The sequence below is a fragment of the Ylistrum balloti genome, unplaced genomic scaffold, assembly GCF_031769215.1.
Source record: "Ylistrum balloti isolate Yb309-2 unplaced genomic scaffold, AGI_CSIRO_Ybal_v1 Utg369934, whole genome shotgun sequence".
NCBI classification, from domain to species: domain Eukaryota; kingdom Metazoa; phylum Mollusca; class Bivalvia; order Pectinida; family Pectinidae; genus Ylistrum; species Ylistrum balloti.
In genome coordinates, this window is record NW_026782045.1 from 569208 (window position 1) to 592536 (window position 23329).

The 23329-nt window shown below is 35.6% G+C and overlaps 2 protein-coding genes across 2 annotated transcripts in view; one reads left to right on the top strand and one right to left on the bottom strand.

The window, feature by feature from the left end:
* Positions 1–6111: 6111 nt before the first annotated feature.
* LOC132547104 (uncharacterized) lies at positions 6112–15863 on the bottom strand. The gene is made up of 4 exons (XM_060210859.1): positions 14338–15863; positions 13252–13363; positions 6945–8605; positions 6112–6223 (listed from the first exon to the last, which is right to left on the bottom strand). The coding sequence occupies exons 1-4, from the start codon at positions 15861–15863 to the stop codon at positions 6112–6114; spliced, it is 3411 nt and encodes a 1136-aa protein (XP_060066842.1).
* A 4322-nt stretch (positions 15864–20185) lies between these two features.
* The window catches only part of LOC132547090 (pumilio homolog 1-like), a 35709-nt gene continuing 32565 nt past the window's right edge, over positions 20186–23329 (top strand). Inside the window, exons 1-3 of the mRNA XM_060210847.1 lie at positions 20186–20246; positions 20491–20769; positions 22324–22383. Coding sequence (XP_060066830.1) covers positions 20524–20769; positions 22324–22383 — 306 coding nt within the window. The 5' untranslated portion in view covers positions 20186–20246; positions 20491–20523. The remainder of the gene's footprint in view (positions 20247–20490; positions 20770–22323; positions 22384–23329) is intronic.

Here is a 23329-nt window from a genome sequence, read left to right on the forward strand (position 1 = left end):
TTGAATCAGGGCGGAAGTGACGAAAATGTTTCCCACAAGTCGATGATGCAGCCACAGAGTGGAGACGAAAGTGATGAAGATGTTGCCCCTGACTTGATGCAGTCGCTTAGTCAGACCGGAAGTGACGTAGAGCACGATGTGTCCATGGACTGTGATACAACTATTGCCAACCCTCGACCCAATGAATGTGTATATTGACAGTAAGTTATTTGATTTCGTTTTTAACTTAATGTGTTTTGTTTGGATTCTATGGTTTGATAATAATTTGTAATTAAAGTATTTACACATTTAATACAAATATAAAATGTTCCATAATCAAAATTGGCTTATTCATTTGAACTCTTGTGAGCAATATGTGCAATATCATGTCTTGTCAGCAATAATGTCTGTATGTATTCTGTATCATGTCTTGTCAGCAATAATGTCTATAAATATTCTGTATCGTGTCTTGTCAGCAATTATGTCTGTATGTGTTCTGTATCATGTCTTGTCAGCAATTATGTCTGTATGTATTCTGTATCATGTCTTGTCAGCAATAATATCTATATATATTCTGTCTCATGTCTTGTCAGCAATTATGTCTGTATGTATTCTGTATCATGTCTTGTCAGCAATAATATCTATATATATTCTGTATCATGTCTTGTCAGCAATAATGTCTATAAATATTCTGTATCAAGTCTTGTCAGCAATTATGTCTGTATGTATTCTGTATCATGTCTTGTCAGCAATAATATATATATATATTCTGTATCATGTCTTGTCAGCAATAATGTCTATAAATATTCTGTATCATGTCTTGTCAGCAATAATGTCTGTATGTATTCTGTATCATGTCTTGTCAGCAACAATGTCTAAATGTATTCTGTATCATGTCTTGTCAGCAATAATGTCTTTATGTATTCTGTATCATGTCTTGTCAGCAATAATGTCTAAATATATTCTGTATCATGTCTTGTCAGCAATAATGTCTATAAATATTCTGTATCATGTCTTGTCAGCAATAATGTCTGTATGTATTCTGTATCATGTCTTGTCAGCAATAATGTCTATAAATATTCTGTATCAAGTCTTGTCAGCAATTATGCCTGTATGTATTCTGTATCATGTCTTGTCAGCAATAATGTCTATAAATATTCTGTATCATGTCTTGTCAGCAATAATGTCTGTATGTATTCTGTATCATGTCTTGTCAGCAATAATGTCTATAAATATTCTGTATCATGTCTTGTCAGCAATAATGTCTGTATGTATTCTGTATCATGTCTTGTCAGCAATAATGTCTATAAATATTCTGTATCAAGTCTTGTCAGCAATTATGTCTGTATGTATTCTGTATCATTTCTTGTCAGCAATAATGTCTATAAATATTCTGTATCATGTCTTGTCAGCAATATCTATATGTATCATGTCTTGTCAGCAATAATGTCTGTATGTATTCTGTATCATGTCTTGTCAGCAATAATGTCTATAAATATTCTGTATCAAGTCTTGTCAGCAATTATGCCTGTATGTATTCTGTATCATGTCTTGTCAGCAATAATGTCTATAAATATTCTGTATCATGTCTTGTCAGCAATAATGTCTGTATGTATTCTGTATCATGTCTTGTCAGCAATAATGTCTATAAATATTCTGTATCATGTCTTGTCAGCAATAATGTCTGTATGTATTCTGTATCATGTCTTGTCAGCAATAATGTCTATAAATATTCTGTATCAAGTCTTGTCAGCAATTATGTCTGTATGTATTCTGTATCATTTCTTGTCAGCAATAATGTCTATAAATATTCTGTATCATGTCTTGTCAGCAATATCTATATGTATTCTGTATCTTGTCTTGTCAGCAATAATATCTATATATATTCTGTATCATGTCTTGTCGGCAATAATGTCTGTATGCATTCTGTATCATGTCTTGTCAGCAATAATGTCTGTATGTATTCTGTATCATGTCTTGTCAGCAATATCTACATGTATTCTGTATCATGTCTTGTCAGCAATAATGTCTGTGTGTATTCTGTATCATGTCTTGTCAGCAATATCTACATGTATTCTGTATCATGTCTTGTCAGCAATAATGTCTATAAATATTCTGTATCATGTCTTGTCAGCAATAATGTCTATAAATATTCTGTATCATGTCTTGTCAGCAATAATGTCTGTATGTATTCTGTATCATGTCTTGTCAGCAATAATGTCTATAAATATTCTGTATCAAGTCTTGTCAGCAATTATGCCTGTATGTATTCTGTATCATGTCTTGTCAGCAATAATGTCTATAAATATTCTGTATCATGTCTTGTCAGCAATAATGTCTGTATGTATTCTGTATCATGTCTTGTCAGCAATAATGTCTATAAATATTCTGTATCATGTCTTGTCAGCAATAATGTCTGTATGTATTCTGTATCATGTCTTGTCAGCAATAATGTCTATAAATATTCTGTATCAAGTCTTGTCAGCAATTATGTCTGTATGTATTCTGTATCACGTCATGTCAGCAATAATATCTATATGTATTCTGTATCATGTCTTGTCAGCAATATCTATATATATTCTGTATCATGTCTTGTCAGCAATAATGTTTATAAATATTCTGTATCATGTCTTGTCAGCAATTATGTCTGTATGTATTCTGTATCATGTCTTGTCAGCAATAATGTCTGTATGTATTCTGTATCATGTCTTGTCAGCAATATCTACATGTATTCTGTATCATGTCTTGTCAGCAATAATGTCTGTGTGTATTCTGTATCATGTCTTGTCAGCAATATCTACATGTATTCTGTATCATGTCTTGTCAGCAATAATGTCTATAAATATTCTGTATCATGTCTTGTCAGCAATAATGTCTATAAATATTCTGTATCATGTCTTGTCAGCAATAATGTCTGTATGTATTCTGTATCTCGTCTTGTCGGCAATAATGTCTTCATGTATTCTGTATCATGTCTTGTCAGCAATATCTGTATGTATTCTGTATCATGTCTTGTCAGCAATAATGTCTATAAATATTCTGTATCATGTCTTGTCAGCAATAATGTCTATAAATATTCTGTATCATGTCTTGTCAGCAATAATGTCTGTATGTATTCTGTATCTCGTCTTGTCAGCAATAATGTCTTTATGTATTCTGTATCATGTCTTGTCAGTAATAATATCTATATGTATTCTGTATCATGTCTTGTCAGCAATAATGTCTATAAATATTCTGTATTGTGTCTTGACAGCAATTATGTCTGTATGTGTTCTGTATCATGTCTTGTCAGCAATTATGTCTGTATGTATTCTGTATCATGTCTTGTCAGCAATAATATCTATATATATTCTGTCTCATGTCTTGTCAGCAATTATGTCTGTATGTATTCTGTATCATGTATTGTCAGCAATAATGTCTATAAATATTCTGTATCATGTCTTGTCAGCAATAATGTCTGTATGTATTCTGTATCATGTCTTGTCAGCAATAATGTCTATAAATATTCTGTATCATGTCTTGTCAGCAATAATATCTGTATGTATTCTGTATCATGTCTTGTCAGCAATAATGTCTATAAATATTCTGTATCATGTCTTGTCAGCAATAATGTCTGTATGTATTCTGTATCATGTCTTGTCAGCAATAATGTCTATAAATATTCTGTATCAAGTCTTGTTAGCAATTATGTCTGTATGTATTCTGTCTCATGTCTTGTCAGCAATAATGTCTGTATGTATTCTGTATCATGTCTTGTCAGCACTAATATCTATATGTATACTGTATCATGTCTTGTCAGCAATTATGTCTGTATGTATTCTGTATCATGTCTTGTCAGCAATATCTACATGTATTCTGTATCATGTCTTGTCAGCAATATCTACATGTATTCTGTATCATGTCTTGTCAGCAATATCTACATGTATTCTGTATCATGTCTTGTCAGCAATAATGTCTATAAATATTCTGGATCATGTCTTGTCAGCAATAATGTCTATAAATATTCTGTATCATGTCTTGTCAGCAATAATGTCTGTATGTATTCTGTATCTCGTCTTGTCGGCAATAATGTCTTCATGTATTCTGTATCATGTCTTGTCAGCAATATCTACATGTATTCTGTATCATGTCTTGTCAGCAATAATGTCTATAAATATTCTGTATCATGTCTTGTCAGCAATATCTGCATGTATTCTGTATCATGTCTTGTCAGCAATATCTACATGTATTCTGTATCATGTCTTGTCAGCAATATCTACATATATTCTGTATCATGTCTTGTCAGCAATATCTACATGTATTCTGTATCATGTCTTGTCAGCAATATCTACATGTATTCTGTATCATGTCTTGTCAGCAATAATGTCTATATATATTCTGTATCATATCTTGTCGGCAATAATGTCTGTATGTATTCTGTATCATGTCTTGTCAGCAATAATGTCTATAAATATTCTGTATCATGTCTTGTCAGCAATGATGTCTACATTATGTACTTTGTGTGGAAAACGCAGAATTGTAGCTCTCAATTTTTAAAATAAATCTTTATGTATCTATGTATTCAATGAAGAAATAAATTTGATTTGCGACTTAAATCGTCTGTATTACCCACACAACAGCTTCAGGATGCTGGCATTTCGGGGCCGAATTTTGAATTAAATTGACCATCTATTTAATGTGAAGAAGGCCTCTTAAGGTTAAAATAATTGCTGTCCGAACATTTGGAATTTGATTTCTATATTGTTTTGATATTGTACAATTTTGCGTGTTTCAAGAACTGATGCTTCATGTAGTATCACTGTATTGATAGATAATACGCTCTGCTACTCTAGAGGTGGATAAACTTGAGGAGCTCCATTTATCGTTAGCGGAAAAACAGAAACCTTGAAATTGCTATCCTTTAATGAGAATAAATACTGAAACACATTTATGAACTGAATTTGTTGGGTTTGTCGTTAATCGTCTGACTATGATAGAGGAGATAAGATGTCGAGCTACAGAAAGACTACTGTAACATATTGGAGACTGACTGAAATGAATTCAACGGTATACGTGTTGACGTCTTAAATCTGCAACACAATATCTGACTGATTTTACAACTTATCATTAAGGTCCAAGGGTTTCACTTGATGATATGCCTTGTCTGCTAGGGCGGTTTATCATAGCTAACCATGTAATTTCGAGCTTGCTAACAAGTGATTAGGAGGTCAGAAGCAAATCCAGAACTGAGAAGAGGACGTGTGATTATAATAGTACGTATAATAATCAATGGTACGTAAAAACAACTGTATAAATATCTTAATTTATCATATCTCCCTCCCCACGACAGGGGAATGTATGAACGATAATTGATTTAATTTGGATCCCAGCCACAGTGAAACGCGATCTTCAAACAGTTGGAATTTTGACGTCACGTTTGAGTTGAAATCCATGTAGAAACTTTGCCTAATATCGTATGGAATCCACATTGGGTTGTTATCCATATTGGGGTTTCTGGGAAAAAAATCAAAGAAACGGAATGTTAGGCGAGGTCGATGTTGATTTAAGTTTAAAATATACTCAACTGAAATTAACGTTATTACAACGAAAAGGTCTAAATATTTAAGGAAGTCGAAATTTCCGGGGAAAAATAATGTTATTGCTAATATGTCTAATTAGCGTTTGAAGAAGTTCTGGGGTCAAAATGAAGAAGGAAGTCGAAATTTCCGGCAAAAAAATATGTTATTATTAATATGTCTAATTGGCGTTGGAAGAAGCGCTCCAGGGATCGAAATGTGAACATTTCTAATCTGGAGGTTAGCATTTCCGGGGGGAAATGTTGTAACTAATATGTCTGGCGCTAGAAGAGGCTCTCCAGGGGCCGCTAATGTAGAAGAGTATGCCGTGTCCTTGATTTCAAAGTCTGGTGGGTATATATAATGGGCGTGGTCAATGAATCTCTTGTTATTTAAAGACATGACGTCATCAATATCTCTGAAAGTGAACTTAAACGACTTTGCAAGGTCTTTGTGGGCTGTTTTGCTAAACTCTTCAATAAATTCAGCCTCGTATGAAAACAAGACCAAGCCATCTTAGAGTACTCCCGTTGGTATGACTATAATCTGTAGTAATAGTAATCTTACCAACAACATATTACCATGCAACAGGAACTCCGATCATTTTTACGATCTCAGTGTCAATACATTTCTTTTTGGCTTCAATGATACTTCCGAAGAAGTACGCTCCAACAAACCATGTGTACCGCCTTTTAACCAGAAAATAAGCACTCTCCTTCAGTTTGGAATAGGATACGGCATTGTAATGTCTTACCGAATATATGTCGCCATCACAATAGAATAGTTCTTTTTTGTAATTACATTGTATCGTATTTACTTATTGTTTTACATAATTCTGACCAGAAAAAAAACATTTTAAGTATTCTGAAGATTTTTGATTTTCTTAAGACGTTTTTCCTTTACCTCTGACTATACTTAGAAAACACCATAATTATTCTCTATCTCTTTATGCATATGATTCCAGATTCGAAACAATAAAAATCTTTAGACATTAGCAATCTGACCGAATATCCCGTACTGTATTCTGCAAAATACTTATTGACAGTAAAATGTGTAACATACCGACGGTGCTGGAACGTACATAAGATACAGTTATTGACTAATTCTATGATTGCCAATCGGGCTTCATATTCAAATCTACAAAAATATCACGGTATTTACAAATGTCGTAAATAACATCCATTGACAAATTACATGCTGCCTTTTTACTTATAAAAAGGTTGATAAATTCAAACTTGTTTGTGTGATAATAAGATTCATCAATAATTCAAGGGACGTAATCCCAACAAAAATATATCCAGACAGATGAACAAACACCCTAATACAATTGCAATATACAAAACATGGTGGTAGATAAACAATGATTAGTTTATAGAATAGTAGAGAAATATCACAACAGACAATACTTACCCGATTTTCGCAAAATTAGTCCAATGTATCATCATCTTACGTGACAATGCCATGTCAGCTTCAGAAACAGTAATGTTGAATTTATTGCGGAACTCTTCTGCACCAAACAAGAAAAATATTTCCGATGCATGTGGAGCCCCAACAAACCACGGAGGAAGCGTTTCAAGTGAAGTCCTATCGAGACTTGGACGGTTAAACATATACTGATACGTAGCTGTCAGGAGGTTGTCTACTGAATGTATATTTAATGTTTCTATGGCTGGAACGATGAAGTTGACGTCTGCAAAGCAATTCAGCACACTGTTTGCCTGTGATACTGCGTCCGATCGTCTGTACAGTGCGCAGACTTTTGATAAAGATATGGTACGGTCAGACACTGATGCAAATGTGGCCGTGAATATCTGGGCCAGGTAATCACAAAATACGCCAGTAGGAACACCAGTTTTGAAATTGAAGTGCTTAGAATTAGCAACGTGGGCTAATCTATTTAGGAAAAGAGAACCTTCTTGATTCACGGTTCCCGCCATGAAGTCCAGCGATCGGAAGAACTTAGAGGAAGGAGATGAAGTATTTGTCAGTAACTTAAATGGACTGTCCGGAATGAGAATATGATCAACAACTGGCCCCATGTTATTGCGTAGAACTGGTCCATGATTCATAGACTGTGCTAATAGTACAATATTTTGTGTATTTGCAAGCACATCAGAAGAAACGGACCGCATACATTTTATATAGGCATCATCAAGTATACTAGTTGATGAGGAACAGTTAAGAAATACTCCAATATCTCGTGCAAATGTTGCAGCATTCTCCCAGATAGTTACGGCGGATAATGCTACTCCACTTTGTGCAATAACTCGTTGGAATAACCCCTTGTTCATTGGATTGAGAGCTTGCAATGATACGCTCATACCTCCAGCAGATGCTCCAAAGAGCGTAACAGATTGGGGGTTTCCGCCGAAGGACTCAATGTTCTTCTGTACCCATTGCAAGGCAAAACGTTGATCCCAAAGACCGTAGTTTCCAGGAAGACTTGGATCCATGGTACTTAAAAACCCAAACACTCCAAGACGGTAATTCGCCGTCACAACGACCACATCCCCAGAACTGGCTAAGAAAGACGCGTCATATAGCATCGCCTGACCTACAAGAAAGGCCCCGCCATGGACCCAAACCATTACGGGTTTGTTCGAACCAGCCACTACCTTTCCAGGGACGTATACATTGAGGTATAAACAGTCTTCAGATTTATTCAGATTTGGTAGAAATTTGTCAGTTTCGGGATAAAATGGTTGCATGCACGAAGGTCCGAACTGTGTAGCATCTCGTACTCCTCTCCAATGATCAGCTGCAACTGGTTTGGCAAATCGTAGGGGCCCAAGTGGGGGCTTAGCAAATGGTATGTTTCGAAACTGATTTACATTATTTTCCACTATGCCCCGTCCTTGTCCCATATTTGTACGAACCACCGGATTATGTCGTCCCATTACTAGAAGAGGTGTCATCATCATCATCATGCCGATACGGAAGGGAGCCATTTTGACTGAAAGATGCAAAAACGTTGCACTTTCGCGGAAATAATGATTGAAAATAAGGTTGCTCTGTAGACTTATAAAGCCATTAATCAAATTACTTATTCTTTGGAACAGCCGCGAGTTCAACTGAACAATCAGTTTAAGAGAACATAATAATAATTCTTTTTATAATACATGATTACACGTTACACGCGTCTCCTTAATTAAAAAATCATGTAGCATATATATAGATGCGGAAATAAATTGTAACAATTTGTAAAAAATTGGTTCAATTTATGAAATCAGTTTAATGTTAATGTAACTAACAATGGTCTATATACATGTATTTGGGATTTTACCATCTGGAAATCTGCATACAATGTCAGTCAACCCTAACAAACATCAGTCAAAACACGACAGTTACAAACAACAAATAGTAATTAATAACAACAAACATCAGTCAAAACACGGCAGTTACAAACAACAACTAGTAGTTAATAACAAACATCAGTCAAAACACGGCAGTTACAAACAACAAATAACAGTTGAAAACAACAAATATTAATTAAAAACAACAAATACATTTTATAAAAGAAACATCAGTCAAAAACCAACGACAAATATTTGTCAAAAACAAGAAACATCAGTCAAAACAAAAATGATTTTCAGTTAAACAGTATATCAGTAAAAACAAACATCAATCCAAACCGACCAACAACGCTAAGTAACATCAAACACCATTATATGTCATGCCGTATACTGATGTTTTCCGTGTGTCTCTAATTTTTTTATACTTTTTTGCCACGAATTCTGAACACGAACATTTAAATTAAGAAATACAGATTAGTTTTCTTTTCTACGATGCACTTGTACTTATACAGTTAAATGCGGCACCAATGACAAACAAGTTGAAATAAAAGAGACAGTGACCTGTCATAGACATAGATAAGGTAAGTCAAACAATGAATAAAACTACATCATACAGCTGTTTGTCGTTTGTCGTCAATATGATAAGAGCCTACGGAGATTAAAATTGATCGAAGGAAATGTAAAAATCCCAATAGTGAGGTTCAAGAAATTCCATTATTTCAAATGCTGCAAAAGCGCATACGTATAAATCTGAATATATACAACAATATCCAATATTACCCAGTAATGTAAAACATTAAAATCAATATATCAAAATACCACTTAATAAAAGTCAACACCACAAACTATCAGCCATTATACACAAAATAATTTATACGAAAAAAAAATCAATTTTGTCTAAAACCAGTCTTATGTTATCCACCACAGCATCAAATTGCCTCCAATAACCACTACATCTATGACATTTTCAATGAAGATCAAATATACTACCTTCTCCAGTCTTGACGTTGATAGCAAGTGTGCAGAGGTATACCTAGTTCATGAAGGTTACGCGACAGGTTGTTGACACAAATAGTGTTGGCAATAACCGCGCAACAATCGGCATCATAGGTTGGTAACTATGGCAGCCGAGCAATGTCATAGCGTTTTCACGACTTGTTGACATTGTGGTAAATGCGTTGGTTACGAATTCACGAAGACTTCTCTTTTTGAAAACCTGGTATTATTTGGATTGCCCTATATTTATATGGTTGTCGCAGAATTAGTAGACATTTATAACTCTGGATTATTTTTTTCTTTTTGTTTTCGAATGGTGCCCTTGTAGATTTTCCCGTTGTACATATATTTCCTTCCTTTTTATCGAATTTGGTGAAAAGGGTAGTGTCTGATATGGTCCCCACATGTTGTATGCTTGACAACTGGAGCAGGACTCGACAGAATGTGGTAACAATTCTATCCCCATAAAAACACTCATTCCATCTATCGCACGCAACACGTGGTCTACCATATGAAAAGGTAAAGAGCATTTCAGTAGAATGATCGATGCTAACTTTAAAAGTACGATAAAAATCAAGAAAATACGAACATAGCAACATAATTCAAACTCAAATTCCATAAAACTAGAGCAAAACATGAGAAAGATTTACACGGAGACTCCTGGAAAACTATCCGGAGAATAAAACCAAGTGTTCCTGAAGAGAAAGTGCCTTCTGCTTCATCGACGACACCGTCATGTAAACCTTGGTCAATCCATGTAAGTAATGTCATGTTCTCAAACAAGGTATACAACGACGGAACCAACCAGCAAACTAACAAGCATAAAATACGTCCAGCTTCATGTCACATAAAAAATAGAATATTTTTAATGAGATCACTATGGCTAGGGTTTAGGGTTAACCTAACCCTAACTATTTTATGCCGTGGTGGTGTCTTGAAGGTCTACAGTCATTAGAACACATTGAATGTGGCATATCATGTCTGCAGAAGGGATAGGTTGTCATGGGTTCCCTTTATCAAAATGAATGTTTTTAACACTTTGGATAATTAGACGTTTATCATTCCTGAATCCTTCCCTCACTTGGAATTAGATAGACAGGATCTCAACCCGATGGGGAAGATGAAAACGTAGGCAAACACGAGGCTTACCGAGTGTTTACAACTTAATGGTCTTTTCCTGGTTGTCAAGATCCTCTATCTCGATCACAATGGGTGAACAATTATTCTTCTTACTTTCCAATCTCTCCCAGAGTGCATTGCGGTACCCCAATAACACCTCTGTAAATGACTGAAGAATCTTTAATTATTTTTTCGTTTTGTATTTGTATTATTATTTTGAAAATAGATATTTGTTATGCACCTGGGAAATGACTAAATTAGTTTATATGATTATCAACGTTATGGATTATATCGCGGATGATTAAATTTGAGTAAACAGTCGCCAACCATCTTGTTTACATTTTGCACATTCACGTTTTAACTACCGACGTGTTCTTGAGATACATGTTGATGTACTGTGATATCAGTGATAACACATGGTAATTTGACTACAATGTTAATTATACATAACATCTTAAATATCCCAAAATTGTTTTTCACGCTGATCGATAGCATACAAAAAGTCTGTCCTTCGTTGTTGTCAAGGATGCCACCATAGTTTTATATGAAGTGAAGTATGGGAGAAATATTCATACGTTTTGAATGGTCTCTCTGAATCTTTCTTTTGGTCATATTTGGCCTCGTCAGATAAAGAAATTGGGTTAGAATTCAGAATTAATTAACAAAGTCGATATTGTTGTAATTATTCATTTATTCATTTGTATAGATTTCCTTTGCATTGCCGTCACTCAGAACAACTGATATCATCCACTCATTTCCTGATTCCTTCATCTAAGTAGCTGGTTCAGGGATTTGCGTTGAAACGGCTGCCACTGATATTGGCATCACACTTTATCTTACATGCTTGATATGGCAGGATTATATATGTGCAGAAGATGAGAGTATAGGTCCACATTACTAGCTGTGGCTAGTCGAGAGGTAGAGTGTCCGGCTAGAGACTGAAAGGTTGCTAGTTCGAAACCCAGCGGTTGCAGAGTGTTTTTCATCACTCTTGGTCGATGATGAAATAATCCATATCTCAGCTTACTCGTTACAACGGTTACACACTAAGGTCATTTTGATTATTGTAACTGATGATACCATGGTGACACCAAAGAACCATGGTAGTCAAGAGGTAAAAAGATAATTACAGCGGTTTTGAACATCGTGATAGGTTTAACAATATCTTCTTGGCACAATATAAATCCTGTTATGACTTTCATCAACACTATTTTTATATTAAGCTAATTGATTTATAATGAAGAAATTAGTTTTTTATCCCAAAATTTATTTTTGGACGAATGCTCTCAGAAAACAGTCGGACCTTTCCTACCCATTAAGCTGTTGATGACTCTGAAACAGTTGTTTGTTCACGAACTCGTGTTGTTTACTTTCCTGTTATACCTCATCTTCCAACTTGATTTTTTTCCATTTCATTAAATCAATCGGGTTGTTGAATATTGTATGTATGAATTACATCGTCCATTAATATATCTAAAAATTTCGAAATATCAATTATTGGATTTTGGAGTCCATGCACCTTCCTGTTTATGCCCATATTTATGTTTTGGAGTCGTCCCCTAGGCTTCGTCGCATCAGTGACGAGACCTAAAAGGATGAAACAGTTCTATGGTATACTTTAATTCATTCTTCAGCTTTATCTTCAAAATTCGTTTTGCTGTGTTCACTTCCATGTAAACACTTCAGCGAATGTTTGAAAAGACAGCTATCAAATCAGAATCGGATTGATTTTTTCTTGTCCCATTTACCGAAGTACACACACACACACACACAAATTAATTAGAGAAATGTGGTTTGAGGTCGATTTCTAATTCTGATCTTGATGACGAGAAATAAGATATCACATTTCGATAAGGTGGCTGCGAGTTCAAATCTGACAATGTAGTTTAGATTTTTCAATCATCGTTAATGACGATATATAACGTTTCTTTTCGTTCATATGAGAACTGTTTCCTTCCGACATTGTCTTTCAACAGATTTCGATGTTTCGAAATGTGACTAATATGTAACATTTTCGTTTTATATCACAACTTCGTCGTAACAAAGCGATCGATATAGGAAAAAGCAAATGAATAACTGTCTTAATGGTGATAGAGAATAGTTCCTTTGGGTAATTTCGTCGTATGAAGACACCATTTAGAAAAAATTAAAACGTATTACTCATTCTTCATAGTAGTATGCCATGCTTTTTTGTGTCGAGATATTCTTAAAGTACCTTATCGGCCATAAAACGGAAGACTACACTATGGTTTTGTGTAGCGCGAGGATTTCTGTAATAAATTTGGCAATGTTTCTTCCCACAAGGTCACACGTTCCGAATAAAGACTGTTTCCCGTGGTAATAATTGAATCCAAGCTAATGTAAGCTTGCTCAGCAGTGTTGTATGCCTTCCACGGCGGCAAATCGGCAGAATTAGGGTTTCTGCAAAGATAACACGTAACCAAATATAGTAACAAATCAATGACAGAACCTGTAGTCCAATTAAACATTATCTAATGACAATAGAGGCTAAGGAACTCATCACAAACGGAGTGTTTCGGTATACATATTTCATGGTGCATGCGAATTGTTTTCTTAGAAGTTGAAAAAAAATAAAGGATAATTTTTACACTGTATGTTTAATGCAATGTTTATTAAAATAAACACATTCTTATTTAACTGTCTTTAATGTTGAACATTTAGGTATAAATTTTAAAAAAATCAAAATTCAATGAAACAGATCATTCGTCTTTTATCTAAATTGATCGCTAAATGTACAAGAATCTGAGAAACAAACTGGTCTATGCTGACGGAGTCGTGTCCTCGGTCAAAATATTTCTCCGTAATGGTGGATCTCTTTATATTGATCAGTGAGTTAGCCATGAGCCATGTCAAAAAGTTGGTCGATTCCATACCATCTCGTACTCTAAGTACGTCAGTGCTAATACGCTCCACACTGATAATTTGTCTTATGAAGGTGACAGTGTAGTCATCGAAACGTCACACTCTAATCTTCTACTGGCTGTGTTATAAGAACTTCTATTTTAGGAACACTCGCCTTAGAATGGCCCTGTTTTTCAAGGGCGTTAACCCAGTAAACACAAATATACATAATAACATGCGTATAGATTACGTCACTATTTGGCGACAAAACTATTATTAGTTATTTTAAGTGTTGGAATGTTTTTTTGTTTTGTTTGTTTTTTTTTTTTTTTGTTTTGTTTTATTTTATTATTATTTAACTGAAGAATTGTTGTCTTTATTCTAAGATATTTTATATCACTTATAGTCAGAAAAAGCAGTATGTGTTAATATTTTTGCAACAATTTTTCAGATATGTAGTCCTTGCTTAATATTACTAATCTGTATTAATATGTATTAACAACAAACACCAAAAGGAACAGGACATCACTTACCCGTGTTTAGCGAAATTACTCCAATATTTCATCATTTTACGTGACAGGGTCAAATCTACTGGATCAACTGTGATGTTGTATTTTCCAAATAAACCTTGATTTCCAAAAAGAAAGAGTAATTCCGATGTATGAGCCGAGCCTTTGACCCACGAAGGAAGGCGTTGGTGGTTCATTGGATCCAGGTGTGGTCTTTCAAACAAATATTGATAAGTGCTAGTTTTGTCGTTACCATCGGCATGGACGTTAAGTGTGGTGATCGCTGGTACGACGAAAACAGCATCAGTAAAAGCATCGAGAATTTTACTGGCCTGTTCAGTCATATTAGAACTTTCGTAAAGAGGACAAACATAAGTCTTTGGTAATGTATTCCGAACTAAATCTCCGTAAAACGCCGATACCAATGACGGGAAAATAGCTCCAAAGAATACACGGGTAGGAAAGCCATTGTTAATGTCGAAATTAGCATAGTTTGCAATATTGATTAAACTAGGAGCTGCAATTGACCCATCTTGATTTGTCGTGCCTGTGATGTAGTCCAATGAGAGGAAGAATTTATGTGATGGCGAAGAAATGTCGTTTATCAAGTTGAATGGAGTATCAGGAATCAGCACGCCGTCAACTACTGGACCCATTCGGATTTCTATTCTCATTGCCGGATCTGGAACTGATAATAATTCTTCTTGGACAGAGAGGAGACGTTCTGCTGAAATTTGACGTATACATGAAATATTCGACTCTTCCAAAGTGTCGTTTGTACAACCTAAAGAAATTCCAACATTCAAAGAAAATGATTTCGCTGTATGCCACAGTGTTAGTACTGAAGTAGGGACTCCACTTTGAGTAATTATGCGGTGAAAAAGTCCTCTATTCGTTGGATTCAGTGCATGGAGACAAACACTGAAGCCGCCTGCAGATTCACCAAACAGCGTGACTGACCTGGGATTTCCTCCGAAGGAACTAATGTGTTCGTGAACCCATTTCAAAGCCAGCCTTTGATCCCATAATCCGTAATTCCCTGGTAGTCTATCGTCCATGGTTGTAAGGAATCCGAAAACTCCAAGTCGGTAATTCATAGTTACAACAATGACGTCACCAGTAAGTGCTAAGTGTGATGCATCAAAATACATTCCTTGCCCAAATGAATAGGCTCCGCCATGAATCCAGACCATTACGGATTTTTCCGGCGCGGCAGAGGGATCCTTGGGGGTATACACATTTAAAGACAGACAATCTTCAGACTGTCTTTGGTGAGGTAACATTCTCTTAAACTCCGGTGGACATTCCTGCAAACACGACGGCCCAAATTCAGTTCCGTCCAAAACTCCGTCCCATGGCCCGTGTTCTTCTGGCTTAGAAAATCTGAGAGTTCCTATGGGTGGTTTTGCGTATGGAATATTTCTAAATTGATATACTCCATTTTCTACAGTGCCTTTGATTTCTCCTAGTTTTGTTGTCACAGTCGGTGCTGCGTGACAACAAGAAACCAACGACAGAATGATGGCGGTTTTCAATACAGCGGTCACCATGTTACTGAAACGCAAAAATATTCATTAAGCTGGGGTAAAAATGCCCATAAATGTTACGTTTTTAGATAAAATATTTCACTTGGGAGTCCTAACTACATAAAGATTTCATGGAAGTAACGAGGTACAGGAGATATTTTACATCAACAAGGATTTTACTTATTTATAAACTGTACCAATTGAGGTAAACAACAACTCTGGTCATAAAATAACATTATAACAAATTGTTGTGAAACTTACCTTTACTTTAAATTTTGTAGTTTAAACGATTATTATCTCTCACCAGATAGAGCTTTAAAGTGTGAAGAGTCAGCTAATACTGACTGAGAAATGTTTGTGAGATTAAACACCCAGATAACAACGTTATCCCTGACCTTGAGCTGTATAAATGGGAAACAGGGATGTGTTAATAGTTTACGTTTAGATATCCTGTCTATTTAATACGATAAATGACATTCTTACATCTCCGTATTTTGTTCGTTAAATACGCTAAGGATCGTTATATAGTATTCAATTAATTTTTCCAACATCCTAATCCCCAAATTAATTGTGATTTCCTTCTTCATTGTTGATACATATGAAGAAATAGGCTGGCACAATGATTCGTCTCAAACCGACTGATTCCGTCATAACTAGGAATCACTGTCATGTTATTGATTAATTAAACAGTTTAATCGGTAAGTTGACTTCTAGTTAGCTATACTTAGTGACAATGTAAGATAAATATGACGGAGTTGCGTACCTTTATACAGTGCTATACAAAACTATATTGCAAGTTAGTGATAATCGTTCTGATCTCCAAGAGTTACTGCCCTTCGTTTCACTCTTCATTTATAGATGGTATAGCAATGAGCTTGTGACAGCAGATAAGGGCCCAGATAATAAAATTGAACTTGTGCCAGAGTGAGAAATTTGGTTGGTCAGTTTTATTATCTTTGTCTTTGAATAATTCCGAAATGCATTCATGGTGAAATGTTGTCTAGTTTTGAGATACATCTCCATAAAATATTTACGTCAATGAACTTGTTCAAACATCCGGTATAAAAGAGGAATTACAAAAGATACATACATATATATTTGTTTAATTATGTCAGGTAGTGAATTGTTTTATTTAACTCATCGAATCGCTCTTTTCAAAAGTCATCTCCTAGATTTCAACACTTTAGATAGAGCCTTAGCGTCACTGACGAGTTTTGGAAATGACGGAACGTCTGTGATAAATGGTTTAATAGGAGTATGATTATAACTAATTCTAAATTTGTGTTGAAATGTGTTATTTACTTTTCTTTGGTAAAATTCTCTTTCTGTGTTAATCAAAAACCCATTAGTATACAAATTAACCGGATGAAATATGACATTGATATCGGTAGATAAAAGAACGTTGAGACTTTTGATCGTCATAAAGTATCATAGTGCATTGTACTTTGACCACGCGCCGACATACATAACATCGTTTTATATTTACCAGAAATGACGTGATGTGCTAGAGCAATATTATCATGTTTGTTACACTTAACCAGTGTAAATTGTCCTCTACATAGCGGTATCATAATCAAGGTATAGCCAACATCTTTATCTGTGATGTAGTAAATCGTTATGGGTACTTTCCCTTTCAAAAATTGAATATTTTTTTAAGTATTCACAAGCACTGTTTAAATATAAAAAACATACAAAATTAAATTTCATTGGAGAGAGAGAGAGAGAGAGAGAGAGAGAGAGAGAGAGAGAGAGAGAGAGCACAATGATGTATGTTTTCATGGTGGTCTAGAGACAAATTCCATTAAATGACTTCCAAAATTGGGTCACACATGTCAAAGCGACGACTGCCCTAATACGCGACAGTTGAATTGTTGGTTTATACATTTAAGTTGTCTGTCTAAAATTGATATTAACATTTGCAAATTTATTTGTTGGGTTTATAGTCTCGTGAACAGTCGGTCATTCTGAGGTGTTAATCGGATAGATCGCTGGCCTATATTGATAGATCAGCTAGATGAATACACGTCAACAAGGTTCGTGGTTCCGGACGCACTCTGTCCTAGGCGGTGTCCGGCGGACGCACTGTGTCCTAGGCGGTGTCTGGTTCGGGGATGGTTCCGGACGCACTCTGTCCTAGGCAGTGTCCGGCTCGGGGATGGTTCCGGACGCACTCTGTCCTAGGCGGTGTCCGACGGACGCACTCTGTCCTAGGCGGTGTCTGGTTCGGGGATGGTTCCGGACGCACTCTGTCCTAAGCGGTGTCCGGTTCGGGGATGGTTCCGGACGCACTCTGTCCTAGTCGGTGTCCGGCGGACGCACTCTGTCCTAGGCGGTGTCCGGTTCGGGGAAGCTGTGAAATATCTGTGCCGATGTGTCCTTGGTTAAGACACTTGTTTTGGGTTACATGAGAAAGGTCTTCTGCCTGTTTGCCTTGAAGCCGTCACCACCGCCTTTTACAACTTAGGAGACAACGCATATGTCTACAGATAAATAAATGAGATAAAAATAACCGAGACAATAAAATGAACTCCAGTGATTGTTGATATTCACATACTGTGAACTATGCTCTGGTTATAGCTTTGCTGCTATATGGAAATGTCGTTTATATTTTATTATTCATTCAATTAATTACAGATGTAATCCTTTATTTCCAAGATATCAAATGTATTTTGATGAGAAAACAATATAAATATGTACTCGACGTAAACAACAGTCCGTCTTAATGACTCATCGATACACGTACATTGATGCCGTGTTTACCTGTACAGCAATGGGACTTAAAAAAACTTCCGTGAAGTGAAACTTTGTGTCATTTTCACCTAAAAAATTACACAACTAATCTTGAATTAAAGTTTGTCAAAGTTATATCATTGTGTTGGAAAGCTACTATACTTGATGGTCAGAGGCATACATTTGAAAATTTTTCATAATATTGCTTTTCCTTCACATTGACGTTATCAAAATAATCGTTTTGTTCAAAATTTGTCAAGACTATGAAAGATATTCATGTGTAAGTTTCAAGTAAAAATTGACACAACTAATTTTCATCTACAAATTAAAAAGATTACATAGATGTCACAAAGAAATGTTAAATTTACTGATCAGAGACATACATTTTGTAATTATCATCTACAAAATGACGTATTAATATTTTTTCTGAAATGCCACTATATAACCTCTACTAAAAAAATCGTTCCCCTGGAGCAAGAAATCTGCGCATGCGCATCGAGCTATGTCCTCAGTAGCTGCATATGCTACCAAAGACAACTACAATTTAGGAGATACGCATCTGCGGAAGTAGATAAAATAAATAAATCGTTTTAAATAACCGACCGAGCCCTCGTTATCCACATATACAGTATATCTCACCTTATCCTTGGTTGTATTTTTCTTTTCTTTCAATATCGATCTAATATAGTGAAAATAGTAACTTTGTATTGGTTATCGTTCACTTTTTGGGGGCGCTTTCAGGAGGAGAAAATCTGTTTAAATCAACTGGATTTAAGGCAAACCATTGCTGGAATAATGCTTCTTTATGAAGAGACGGTTTTCTTCACACTTATGAAAATAATCATATATATATATGAAATCCCCGATTTCCGTGCACTGGTTCGTTTTCTCCATCCCCGGAAAAAGCGCTTCTGCCTGCACTTCTATACCTGAATCTTTTGACTTTCGCGGATACCAAAGTATCGAGTCTGAATATGACATCAGAGTCGTTCATGTAATTGATATGAACTTGAACTCTCAGGATAAAAATAAAAGTCTACTTAAAATCAAAAGGAACGATATTTTTCCTGGCTGGTGTTGATGTTTTAAAAAATCTATAAATCAGTGCTGCCAAACATTTCGGTTCAATATTGCACATATATACGTCATTCGTTTTATAAAATGCTATAAAAATAACAAATTTTCATAGATGGATTTTAAGTGTTAAATTAACAATCAAAGAAAAATAAAGAGAACGTACAAATTAATGGATTCTCTTCTAATTTTCTGCAACAATTTCTTAAAGTATTTGGGGCAAAGGGCAATGGTGAAAACGCCTGTAACATTCAGTAGTCTATAGTAACAGTATTATAAAAGATGGGGGGTGATCCGTGCCATGCGCTTAAGTAACGAGGACGGCGCTTTAGAAGAATTCAGGAAATAACATTTTGTTATAATTAGCAAATACGTGATTCTACATGTCGCGATTTAATTGAATATTGTGACCTTTGTTCGTCAAGCATGTGACAAACTTCCACTTCCGTGTTTCTCAACCTGTCACTCTTCTTTCCCTCCACGTGACGTCATTATTGTGTCTGGCACATGTTACCCATAATGCACTTTCAAATCAAAAACAATGTCGATCGCCATGAAGTGAAAGAACGGATAGGAGGGTTAGAAAAATCCGATGTCATCTAGGTGAGTTTTCTGACCATCACACTTTAATTTTTAGTGCATATGAATGAAAAGAGGTTGAATTTTGCATGACTTCGTTAATTTAATCGATAACCTTGTCCAGAGCGGAAATAAATAACTATAAACACCAGCTTCCTGTCTCAACTCCCGCCATGTTATTATTTATCGTTCATTGATATTAGGTTGATGCAGATAACAGACAAAAATGTCCGTGTCATGCAATTATTTTCATGTTTGCATCTTTCAGGTCGTGTAAAGGTTAGGATAGAATGTGTTATAAATGCCAGTTTTAAGAATGAATGAAGTTTCGTGGAACAACAATCCTGGGATGTTGGGAGGACAGCCAGAAATGGCGGGTGTTGTTGGAAGGCAACAGCACCCAAACGTGAACATGGGGAACAGATCACAACATTCTCAAGACGATGCTACCGTGAGTTATTTCTTCCAGCGACCTCAAAACGAATCCGAAATGAACAGTTATGGAACCAAGCGCTGGGCCGTTGGAGATGACAGTGTCATAGAACAGGTAAACAAACTGGCGATTGTGTACTGCATACGCACATGTGTGTATGTTGTGGGTCACGGGATGAATGTCAAGTGCTTTGTGACTTCTTCGACGGCCATTTCAATAGATACAGTTTGAATTTACTTTTAAATCTTAAACACCAATCCAACATATTTGTTTATTATATATGTGTGTTTACAATCCCACTTTGGTGAAAATTGCTTTTAGTGTCAAGGGGTAATTAGTGAAGGTTGTGATATATTCTCTTGAACTTGAGATGCACGTGTCAGTCAGATGTGATAATTATTTAGCATGGATGACTGCCACATTTAAAAGAAGCTGAAAAATATATTGTAAAATTGAAACTGGCGCAAATGTCTAAAATGAGTAACCAGTTGTATGATGTTTATTTGTAAGAGGGGCCAAGTTGATAGGGTTAAATAGAATATTTCTTAAAGAGATCACTATGATAATTGTAAAACTTCCCCACAATTTTCATTTGAACTTAGAACTATGGATTATAATGAGTGGTCAGCATGACCCGTCATCTTTTACCTGTCAGCTTGTACAGAATCTCAACTTTGTGTCTGCAGAAATCAGTAAACAATGATTTTTTTCGAGGAATTTGGAAGCTATGACAAGTTCTTTCCTCATTTTTTGGACAGGACATATTTTTTTATCTCTGCATTGGAAATATTCTGTTTTTAGTGTGTGAAAAAAAATAATGGTAAGAGAAATCACTTATGCTAGAGACCTGGTTTGACCTCTGTCACTGATTGTTTTACCTGCTTTTTCACCCTATATGTCACAATTCTAAAAATTTAAAGAGCCAGACTCACTCCTCGATCGAAGCAGGGAAGAAAACATGTTTTGATAGACTGAGGCGAAAAGAAGGAAGATGGTGCCCTCGACCGGCTGGTTCATACTCTGTATCACTCTCTGTTTTGCTCTCTCGTGTAGTATCACTCTAAAATCATAAATACTCTTATCATCGAATGTTCGCTTTAGATAGATCAATTTCGCGATGTTCTTTATGTTCGTTACTGCATTGTAGCACCCATTTGAGGGCCTGTTTGCAATTAATCGTAGTTTTCTCGTAATCTGCACATTTTTGTGTCATATCTAAGCATTGAAAGATGTGATCAATAAATACGTTAGATGATATCCACCCAGGATATATAGAGTATTGATTGCATTTATAGGTAAGATCTCTTTACAAGCGATGTCACATGGACGTACTACTCACCTCTTCCTCCATTTTTGTTTTGATTTTGACCGCGTCTGAACATATCACGTGACATTTCCTCATCAATATTCATATCCTGGTGTTGATTAATGAGACTAATTCCAGCACCGATATCTCCGGTACCCTTTCAATTTCAAGTTCGAAACTTTATACAAGTCTTTATTTATATGTTATCTATTAGTATACAACAACATTTCCAGTCAATGAAATATAAAAAAATATCTGTAACAGAGTGGGTCTGGCTCTTTAAAAGATGCTTTTCCAATTGAGTAAATTTGCTTGAACTAAGTGTTTTTCATAGCTATAATTGTCTCAAATTGTTTTTACAGAGGAATATTGCCACTGTTCAGGAGCTTGAGAAAGACTTCCATGGGATGTCTGTCCGTGAGGTAAGCATGTAATTATTATATGATAGATGACATAAATTGCTTAGTTGCTCATTTAATCCATAATGATCAGTGAAGACTATCAAAATAAACATTTTACTGTTAGTGTATAGGTAGGTCTTAAGGATTATGTGTTAGTAACATTAGCAGGGATAATCCTTTTGTTTGTGAAATGTTCCATAGGCTGGAAAATTTCTATTTCTGTATTTAAGAGTTGGTATGTTATGTGAATTGTATGACATTTTGTCAGCCACACACAATGTTCCCCTTATGTTTACAATGTACTGGTATGGAAGAATGCTTGAAAACCAGGGGATGAATATTGAATTTTACCAATTTGGGGTTGGTGGTTCAGTTCCCTCATTTAACAGTAATCAGTGCTCCAGATAGCCTGCGTGAATGCGTTTTCACGCACAATATTTCTAATTTCACGCTAGGAAAAAAATAAGATTTGCGTCATTAACCCGTGCGAAATCCGGACTCTGCATCAATGTCCGGCTCCAATATTACATAGTTAGAAAACTCAATAATCTAAGTCAAACAGACACTTATCGAGTAAACGAAACTCGTAACAAGCGCTTTCTTGATCGTGATTATAAACCAGTCGCATAGCAAATATGGCGCTGTCAAAAATGTTTACAAATTCAGTGTTACCCTAATATGGAAAAACCCATACACTTGATGAAGGCAGGGGTGAAAAACCCCTCAATTTATAAAGGTAGGAGTGAAAACCCCACATGTAAAAAAGTTATCTGGAGCACTGGTAATGAGGAAGACAGAACACAGCAAGGAATGAATAGGTGTCAAAGTGTCAGGTTCTTAATCGATCTACAATTTACACATATCTGGGTGCTATGAAAGCTAAATTAGATTATGATGCATCAGTGATGCAACAAGGGTTTCTCTAATAATGCATATGGCATGATATCCTGACATGTGGACTAGATAT

Coding starts and splice junctions, on each gene's coding strand:
- LOC132547104 (XM_060210859.1), bottom strand. CDS start 15,863: ATGGTGACCGCTGTATTGAAAACCGCCATCATTCTGTCGTTGGTTTCT. Junction 8,606..13,251: donor ACAGTCTTTATTCGGAACGT/GTGACCTTGTGG, acceptor CTGATTGTTCAG/TTGAACTCGCGGCTGTTCCA. Junction 6,224..6,944: donor ACTAATTTTGCGAAAATCGG/GTAAGTATTGTC, acceptor TCTGGTTAAAAG/GCGGTACACATGGTTTGTTG.